Genomic DNA, 10,326 nt, shown 5'->3' on the forward strand with positions numbered 1-10,326 from the left:
AGAAAGTAGAAAACATTGATGTAAGTTGTTGATCCTAATCTTGTTTTGCATTTGGGCTTTATAGTTATTTTCCTAAAGGAAGGTTCATTCTCATTGGTTGGTCACCATTAAAACATGTTGATTTGCAACTAAATATAGCCATTACCTAATTTGGTACCTGTTGCTAATTAGGACCATCCATTATATCTATTCACATTTACTTAATTTATTTTATAGCTTACCATACATTTATTCAGATGCTTAAGTGTTACATTATGCTAAAAAATGGAAGCTAATGCATTTTTAATTAAACTAATTTTATTTGTGATGTGTCATGCTCTACTTGGATGGGAATTCCATTAAAAATGTACAAAACCAGCATTTTTAAATTGTTTTTTTATAGTTCAATGAAAACTATCCTAATTCAGCTAGATGCATGAGAAATTAACTGTGCTAAAATCTTGTTTTGCATTTAAAAATACTACATTAAAGGAAGCATTAGTTGGGGTTAGTGAACTGAGCTGCCATTTTCTGGTTTCAGTGTCTTGCTGTGATCCCCTCCCATACCTTGGTTTTATTCAGAGGCTGGGACAGGAAAACGAGCAAATACTGAACTCAAAACATTTGAATAAAATATAAAAAGGAAAACAATCCTTCACTGAACTTGCAAAAAGTGCTACTCCTCTCAAAAACCCTTCAACAAACTGGCATCCTCTACTTTAGCCAATGATTTCTACCAGTTCAGTGGTCTGACTATCCTTTAAAACTTCAGAAGCAAACATGTACTGCTCTTTTTTAATGTCATTTAAATTACTTTAATAGATTACAGAATTTAGAACTTAATTAGGTTGCCATAATTTCAAATCTTATTTTAAATAAGTACCTTTTTAAAAAGAAACATATTGTACTTTCAATAAAAGATATTGTAAATAAAATCTATTTGCATGTTATTTATTTTTATCCACCTTGACTATAATATCTTTGTTAATACAGTCTGCAGAAGGCGGAACAAATAGTGAGACAGTAAATACTGTGGTGGACACGTCACTGTTACAAAGTGATTAAAAATTTAAATCATTCAGTTAAATGATCCCAGTCTAACAACATGTTGCTTAATAGAGCCAAATGCAAGGCAATATAGCTGGGAATAAAGAGCATGGGCTATGGCTCCAGGATGAGATGGGCTTGGAAAGTGAAAGCCCAGAAAAAGACTTGGGGTCACAATAGGTAAGTGTCTTGGCATGAACTCAGAGTCCAGTGTTGCGGCTAACAAGGCTAGTAGGATCTGTGAAGGCACAGAAAGGGAAATGTTTAATGGAAGTAGGGAAATGATCTTGGGTCAGACCAGACTGGAAAGCTAGGTACCAATGGGTGGAATTCTGTTTCCTTTGTGCACTAGATGGCAGTTTTCTAATTATGTAAATGGCAAAGTCAAGAAGGTACAGGTTTAAACCTCTAGGGCAGTGGTCTCCAAACTTTTTTGATCGCGTACCCCTATCAGTAAAAAATTTTGGGGGACACCCCCCCAGTATATGTATATTTATATCAATATAAATAGAAGTTCTAATATTTTCTTCCTGCACCCAATGGATTGTCTTGCGCACCCCCTGGGGTGTGTGCACCTCACTCTGGAGACCACTGCTCCAGGCAACAAGAGTCTAGAACATGGGTCCCATATTTCTAGGGTGTGTCCTAGTCACCCAGATATTGGAGTTAAAGCATGAGAGGGCCTGCTCCTCCAACATCCATGTGGCCCACAGGCTACCAGCTGGACAGCCCTGTTTTAGACTGCAAAGCTTCCTAGATCAGTGGTCCTCAACCTTTTGCAACTTATGTCCCACCAACAATTTTGTCAAAAAACCTTGGTCCCTCCATGATAAAAACAAAACCCCACTTTTCCCAAGAACTGTATTTTTACATGCATTTTAGTATTATATTAATCATTGATGGAATTTTTAAGGACATTAAAGATTAAAAACTGCAATAATTTTGTTGAGAATGTTTTATTGCTATAATTGCAAAAAACAACAAAAAAATCTATTAGCAGAAATGAGATAATAATTTAGTCATTAGTGAGAAGCCTGAGGTTGTTTCATTGGCAAGCATGTCAATTCATGCAAATTCAGTTAATTTAGGAGCCCAAATATGTCTGCCATGTATGCCAGTTTTGAAATCCAATCGGTATTGTCAAACATCTGCTAGTTTAGATTTCTTTTGAACCAAGAAATACTTAATTTCCTCTCTCAGTTCAAAAACTCAGAACAACACTTTGCCACATGACAACCATCTCATTTCAGTATGCAGCAAAAGGTTTGCAGCAAAGTACTTTGAAGATTTGGCTCTTCAGTGCATTGGCTTTAATAAGATTTACTACTTCTATGCAATCAAATAACACATCAGACAGTTTAGGGAACATTTCTTTGCTTGCAAGCATCTTGCGATGGATCATACAGTATGTAACCTGCAAATCAGCATTTGCAACTTTGTGAATTCTTGCAGTGACCCCGGAGTTCACACCTGTCATTGCAGCAGCGCCATCAGTACAAAGACTAACAACGCATTTCCAATCTAGGCTGTTCTTTGAAAAATACTCATCAATAACACCGAATATCTCTGAACCTGTTCTTTGAGTGGGCTTATCCCAAACCATAAAAACAACCTCAAGCACCTTCTCTTCATTGACATATCAAACAAATCCTGTCAAAATTGCACTGTTTGAGATATCTGTTGATTCACCTATTTGAAGTGCAAACAACTTTGATTTTTTTCAATTGGGCAATGAGTTGAAGTCCTACCTACATGACCTTCACGTCCCACCGGTTGAAAATCACTGTCCTAGATGACTAAAGCTAAGTTTCTGCACATGTGCATAGTCCCAGCATCTGAGCAGGCAGAGGCCACATCCTAATTGACCTATAAGGTACCTCCTTGCAATGACTAAAATCTGGGTGCCTTGCCTGGTAGGGTGACCTAATTGAGAGATTAAGTGCTCTGGCTTCCATCGTAATGCATGGGGAGACCCAAGTGTCATCCGTATTGCCCAGTCACTACCAGAAGGCCTACCACTAGCCAATAGGAATGCTAAGGAGAGGAGTGGGTCTAAATTCCTACTCCATCCCCTTAGATAGCTGACCAAGGGCCTCAAGGGAGGTGCTTCCATCATGTCAACAACCAGGTCATATAGAGGAGCCCACCCTTTACCAGTAGGTGCAGTCACTCTAAAAGTGGGACATCTGGCTTCCAAGCTCCCCACTTCAAAGGGAATCAGACCCACATCTCCCAGTGCTTAGAAGAGTGTCCTAAACACTAGGTTATGTGTTGGGCTAGGCTGGATGTGGGCCCTCTTTTTCTGTTGAAACCTGCCCACTGGGCAGCTGAGTAAGAGATTCACAAGAGATTTTCCCCCTCTATGCGACACTTGGTCAGGCCGCAGCTGGAGTACTGCATCCAGTTCTGGGCATCGCACTTCAAGAGGGATGTGAACAACATGGAGAGGGTCCAGAGGAGGCCACTCACATGATCGGGGCCAGCAGGGCAGGCCCTATGAGGAGAGGCTACGGGACCTGAACCTGTTCAGCCTCCACAAGAGAAGGCTGAGGGGGGATCTAATGGCCTGTTACAAACTAGTCAGAGCGGACCAGCAGGCATTGGGGGAGTCCCTGTTACCCCAAGCACTACCAGGAGTGACTAGAAATAACAGTCACAAGCTGGCAGAGGCTAAATTCAGATTTGACATCGGGAGGCGCTACTTCACTACTAGGGAGGCTAGGATCTGGAACCAACTTCCAAGTGAAGTGGTGCTGGCTCCTACCCTGGGGTTCTTTAAGACAAGGCTAGACAATCACCTTGCTGGGGTTGTTTGACCCCAGTAATCTTTCCTGCCATGGCAGGGGGTTGGACTTGATGATCTGCTCAGGTCCCTTCTGTCCCTAGAAACTATGAAACTATGAACAAGATGAAAAGGAGAGCAAGAAAGAGGGAGTACCATTCTGTGGCCAAGAAAGAAGGGGAAGTGCTGGATTCTGGTCCCTATTTCCAGGATCTTTTATGCATTTTACATTAGACAGTCATCAGATTAAAAAACAGAAACAACTTATCTGAGACGGAGTGAGAATTGGCTTCTGTTCAGTGCTTTTTATTCAGTCTGTCATGTAAACTGCATAAAGTGAATTAAGAGCAAGGACCATAATCCAGGATTCCCAATTAAATGACCTGACCGCTCAGCTGCAGAGTCAGAGTCAGGGTCTCGTGTACTTGTTCTCCTTCTTGTCCAATGACTCTTGCATTCTCAGCTGCGCTTCTTCAACAGATTATGGCTAAATATGGACATTACACTTTTACCAGTATAACTGATCAGAAATCAGTCTATACCCATAATAGAACAGAAGTACAGCACATAAAATTGGTCTATATCCATAACAGAACAGAAGTTTGGTACACATAGACTGATTTAAAAATGGCAGAACCCAGTCTAAGATTTGCACCCCAGTCACCAAAGGGCAAATGTGTGTTCTGTTCACTACTGCTATAAACTATGCCACTAACAGAAAACCATGCAACTTAAATTTATTCCGCCTTGGGCTTTTTGAATGTCTGTACTTAGCCACTGTCCCATGGTCACAGCATCTCATGGGAGATATGGGTTTGAACCCCCTCATGCTGCAGAGGAGCTAAAGCCCAGGTCTCTCCCTTCATGGGTCTTCAGAGGAGAACTCCAGGCTCTGGATTCCAAGATGGAGGTGCCTAATATAAGCTCTAAGGCAGAAGCCTCAGCTTCAGAAAGGGTTGTAAATTTAGATATAACCTTGTGCTTAGTGTTTCTCATTAGCTGCCTCTAGGTAGCTCCCTCCTCAGTGTGGGATTTTTTCTGAATTGCCCTATGGAGGAATCTAACTCCCCCACTGACAATACAAGGATGAAAGGCACCTTAACTCTGCTTTTTGAATCACTGGCCTGAGGCCAGGTACCTATACGGGTGCTTGTACATGAGTGTGGAGGCTGCTCTGACAAGCTGTAGTTACAGCATATTGGCATAGACTCAATTAACTGAGTCTGCTGGAGCGAGGTAATTACTGCGCTCCAGAAGCCTCCTGCATCTCATGTATCAGAGTCCTCACACCTGGGGGTGCTTGAGCTAAAGCTTGTCGAATGAGCTTTAGTTCAAGTGCTTCTGCTGCCCTTTTGAAGCGTGGGGACACTGATACATGAGACACTGTGGTGCTTTAATTAGAGCAGCTCTGAACTGCTCTAATTAAAGCGCCAACCCCCTCCCCCACCTCCAGAGCACATGTAAAAGTGCCCCTAATTTGTAATCATGCCAAAGCCTAAATTCCAAGGAGCATGGGTTTTACCCAAAGCTTGTCCCTGTGTACTGCATTGGTTAAGATTGCTGTGAGCCATGGCTGCCTACTAGGGCTGTGCAAAATTTCACCACCAGTTTTGTTTTGACACTGTTTCAACCTGTGTCAAGGTCAAAACAGCAAAATCAAAATGAAACAGATATGGTCGAAACAGACTTGAAACAAAATGAGGCAAGTTGAAATGTTTTGCCGTTTCAATGCTTTTTCGCCATATTGCCCATAGGTTATAATAGGGAAGGCCAAAACAGCCTATAACTCTGTCATTTCTGTCCAGATTTGGATAAAACAAGCAGAAATGGTAGCCCCTTACAAGGGCATACCGTGTGCCAAGTTTCAAGAAGTTAGGTGCAGAGAGTTCAGAGAAACTGCATCCCAAAATCTTGAGAGCCAAATTTGTGTCACGTGTGTGCCTTAAGCCACAGTGGGGTCAAAACTGCAGGGATCCTAGCCCCTGCTGAGGCCACAAAGCCTGCCATGTTTCAAGGAAATCGGGTAAGGGGGTTCAGAGAAACTGGACCCCAAAATCCTGAAAGCAAAACTCTTGTCATGTGTATGTGTGAAGCCACAGTAGGGTCAAAACTGCAGGCTTGCTAGCCCTGCTGAGGCCATGAAGCCTGCCAAGTTTCAAGGAGATAAGTATAGGGGTTTGTGGGAAACTGCACCTCAAGCTGCGGACAAGCAAAACTCATGACATGGGTGACACTGTGTGTGTTAAGATGCAGCAGAGTGACAGCTGCAGGGATGGTAGTCCCTGCTGCAGCCACAAAGCCTGCCAGCTGTGTAGGAGAGCAGTGCAGGGCTTCTGGGTTCTGTGGCCCTGCACCCCTAGTTGCTGACAGACAAAACTAATGACATGGGTGCTTGTGCAACTGACTGTGTCTGTTTTGGGGCTGTTGATTGTCTATATTGATTATTTTCTCTCCTTAGTTGTGGTTTTGTAGGTGTTAATCCATGCTCATTAAGTTGTTACATAGTAGTTAGGTACTGTGTATTGAGGTGGTCCCTGAGTGAATCATGATTAACTGGTAACTGGTAATACAGTAACTTAGCAGCCAGGCCTGGAGTAGTCCCCCCTCCCTCCCCCCCCCAGTGCCTCAAGACAGAAACAGTTGCACAAGCACCCATGTCATGAGTTTTGTTTGTTTGCAGCTTGAGATGCAGTTTCCCCCAAGCCCCTCCACCTACCACCTTGACATTTGGCAGGCTTTGTGGCCTCACCAGAAACTACCACCCCTGCAGTTCTGACCCCACTATGGCTTAACACATACACATGACATGAGCTTTGCTTTCAAGAATGTGGGGTGCAGTTCCCCCCAACCCCCCTGCACCAATCTTTTTTAAACTTAGCAGGCTTTGTGGCCTCACCAGGGGCTAGTGAGCCTGTAGTTTTGACCCTGCTGTGGCTTAACACGTACACGTGACATGAGTTTTGCTTTCAGGATTTTCGGGTGCAGTTTTCCCAACCCCCCTGCACCAATCTCCTTGAAACTTAGCAGGTTTTGTGGCCTCAGCAGGGGCTAGCAATCCTGAAGTTTTGACCCCACTGTATCTTACACGTGACACAAGTTTTGCTTTCAGGATTCAGGGTGCAGTTTCTCCAAACTCCCTGAATCCATCTCCTTGAAACATGGAAGAATTTGTGGCCTCAGCAGGGGCTAGCATCCCTGCAGTTTTGACCCCACTGTGGCTTAATACACACACAACATGAGTTTTGCTCTCAAGATTTTGGGGTGCAGTTTCTCTGAACCCCCTGCACATATCTTCTTGAAACTTGGCACGAATCATGCCCTCAGAAGGGAGTATCGTTCCTACAAGTTTCATCCAAATATGGCCAGAAATGACAAAGTTATAGCCTGTTTCAACCTTCCATATTATATCCTGTGGGCAAAACGTTGAAACAGGGTCAAAACGGCAAAATGTTTTGACAAAACGAAATGGAACAGCGATTTCAACTCAAAACAAAAATCAAAATGAAACACTGTTCTGTTGAAATGTTGAAACGCTGATTGAAATGAAATGCTTCCTTTTCGCACAGCCCTACTGCTTACACATATGCTTCGGGGTGGGAGGGCCCCCATTTTAATTAGTGTGGTTCCTAGACAGCTGCTCTACTTAAAATGGGTCACCACCACATGTATTAAGTCCCTGCACATTTCAAAATGGCAGTGGAACGCTTTATCTAAAGCCCATTCGACAAGGTTTGGATAAAGCACCCCCCTGGCCATTTTGAAATGCGTGGGGGCTTAATACAAATAACAGTGAAACAATTCTGGAGTGTTCAAAATAGAATGTGAAGCATACGCAATTAATTGAGGCAGAACATGAATGAGCAAGTGAACAAGTTCTAATCAGAACGTGGACAAGTGTGTATATAGGCACCTTTTGTGTCTATTTTGGCCGTTCACTGTCCAAGAAGGACATGGAAATACTAACCTGGGTTCACAAAAGGGCCCCAGGAATGAACCTGGGGCTGGAAAATAAGCCTTTGGCTGTGAGGCTTATGGAGCTCAATCTATATATACAGTAAGAGGTAATTTGATCATTGCGCAAATGTATTGCACATAGAAAACAGATCTGATAGTGGTAGTGCTTCTGCTCATACAGCAGCATAACAAGATCCTGTGGCTGGAAGTAGAAGTTAGATAAATTCAGCCTTAAAATAAGATACAATTTCTTAGCAGTGAAGGTAGTAAACATCAAAAGAGTTTACCAGGAAAAGGGGCACACTCAACATCTGGTTCAGTCTTTAAACCAGGATTAGATGTCTTTCTAAAAGACAGTTCCTGGAAAAATTTCTGGGGTCTATATGTACAGGAGGTTAGATTAGCTGATCACAGTAGTCTCTTCTGGTCTTTATGAGCCTGAGAGATAGGGCAATTTATACCAGCTCCCTGATGTTGATACAGGCAGGCATTTCTGATCTACTTGCTAGAAGCCAGAACAATGCTATTGCTCAGAGATGCAGTCAATTCCCTCCAGGGTGATTTAACAGTCCAAAAAACACTGACATTAAAAAAAGCATTGTCAAGCAGTGTTGAAAATAAAATACTATCCTTGACAAGGCTCCCTTATCTTAAACATTTCACTGATCATTTCCTTTCAAATAATAATCATTACCGATTACACCCTATAGAAATTAAGAGATTATTAAGAGTAAATCTCAACTGATTTCACTAACTGGGCTGCAAGAAGTCTTCATAATATAGCACTTTATATTCTCAAAGCTCTTCACAAATATTAACAAACTAACCTGCATGGCAATTCTGTGGGATTGTAAATCATCATTCCTAGGTAGAGAAACTGAGGCATGGAGAAGTTAAACCCACTGTCAGTAAATGCAAGAATACCTAAACCATAAACAGACACCTAGTCCAATGGTTCTCAACTTTGTTAGACTTGTTAACTTCCATTTATTTGCCTGTGGAAAAATAATAAAGCAATTCTTCTGTTGCAAAAAACTCAGAAAATTCAGAACAGGTCAGAATGTTTTTGGCACTATGGAGTCCTATTTGAAATCTTTGGGTTTATCTCGTGAACCATGTGTAAGTTGCACAGCACCGCATGGCTCCTTTAGAAGAATCTCATGGCACGTGAGGGTGCTTCAGTGTCTGGGTTGAGAATCACTGTTCTAGTCTCATTATGCCACAGTAACTCCTCTGTAATCACCAGAGTATTCAGACTTTATGCTAGTGTAAGTATACGCATGGGCAGATCTAGAATTTTAAAAAGGGGGGTGGGGGCAGAGAGTGAGATACATCATTATATATAAAACAACACATTTTTTCTCCAATTAAAAATGAACTAGAAGATTTACTTATCTGGAAGGGCCTAAGGCTGTATTAATTCGATTTAAGATTGAATTAAAAACAAATATAACTATCAGAATGAGTCAAACAGTTCTCTGGGCTGTGAAATGGGAAGGACATCACCAACTAGCAGCCGGCAGAGTTGCGGAAGAAAGTGTGGTTTGATTATTGGAACACGGAGACCCTTCCAGAGGAGAAGGCTTGTTAACAGCCAGGTAACAAGAGTTCAGAAGCGACCAGGTAGATTGTGAGCCAAGAAGTCAAGTGACTCCCATACTACTGCCTGAACAGAAATGCTATTGCCACTGCCAGGCACCTGGATTTAAACCCGAGGGGACCGAGCATCACCGGTGGGTGCAGCCACACCATTCCGCCCCCCAGCCTCGACGTGCTCGGGTACCATCATCATCTAGTGAGATTTTTAATTCGCTCCGCAGTCCAGTGCCTGTGTTTTAGAGCAGCCAGAACCTGCACTAAGGGCTGGTTGTGCAAGGCGACATCCAGGTCAGAGAGGCGACAACCTGCAGAGCCCTGAGGGAAGCCTGAAGTCCGGGGTCGCAGCCCGGCCCCGCCGCCGGAGGGAGGGAACAGCCGGCCCCTGGTATCTGCAGGCAGCGGGGCTCCCTCCACTTCAAGCAGTGCTAGCAAAAGCAAGAGGGGGCCTGGCAGCCACGGTCATGTTTTCTGCCGTGGCTCCTTGAGTACTGGGTGACCTGGGGGCGCCGTTATATCCGGCGTGCGGCTCTTGGGGCCCGGGCACACTATGACTGTGAGGGACTGAGGCGGGGGCGGGCGACCTCAGCGCCCCGGCTGGGGGCTCATGACAGGGCGGCGGGCGGCGGGCGGCGGGGGCCCTGTGCCTGGACAGAGGCGGGCGAGAGCCGAGGGTGCCCCCTGTCGGCACGGACCAGTCCAGCCCCGCCCCGCCCGCGCTCTACGCTGGGCCGAGGCCTGGGCTGGGCGGCTCCACAGCCGCGGAGCGCCCCCACGACAGCCGCTGCTGCTTTGCCTCCGCCGTGTAGGCCGCCGCCGAGCGCGGTACCGCCATGGGGCCGCGCGGAGCCGCCCTGCGCCTGAGGTAGCCTCGGGCCCCGCCTGCCTCGGGCCGGGAGCAACCGGGGGGATGGGTCTGGGTCTGCCACCGCCGCCGCCTCGTGACGGTCGCGGGCCTGGGTGTGCGT

The 10,326-nt window shown here is 44.7% G+C and overlaps 1 protein-coding gene across 2 annotated transcripts in view; it reads left to right on the forward strand.

Annotated features, from left to right (window-relative positions):
- Positions 1–10,131: 10,131 nt before the first annotated feature.
- LOC109312925 (acyl-CoA dehydrogenase family member 11-like) overlaps positions 10,132–10,326 on the forward strand; it is a 31,951-nt gene continuing 31,756 nt past the window's right edge. Inside the window, exon 1 of one of the 2 annotated variants that reach the window (XM_019539289.1) lies at positions 10,132–10,223. In XM_019539289.1, coding sequence (XP_019394834.1) covers positions 10,192–10,223 — 32 coding nt within the window. In that variant the 5' untranslated portion in view covers positions 10,132–10,191. The remainder of the gene's footprint in view (positions 10,224–10,326) is intronic. The other variant, XM_019539288.1, reaches the window with a different exon arrangement.

The sequence above is a fragment of the Crocodylus porosus genome, unplaced genomic scaffold, assembly GCF_001723895.1.
Source record: "Crocodylus porosus isolate Cpor-Errol unplaced genomic scaffold, CroPor_comp1, whole genome shotgun sequence".
Taxonomy (NCBI): domain Eukaryota; kingdom Metazoa; phylum Chordata; order Crocodylia; family Crocodylidae; genus Crocodylus; species Crocodylus porosus.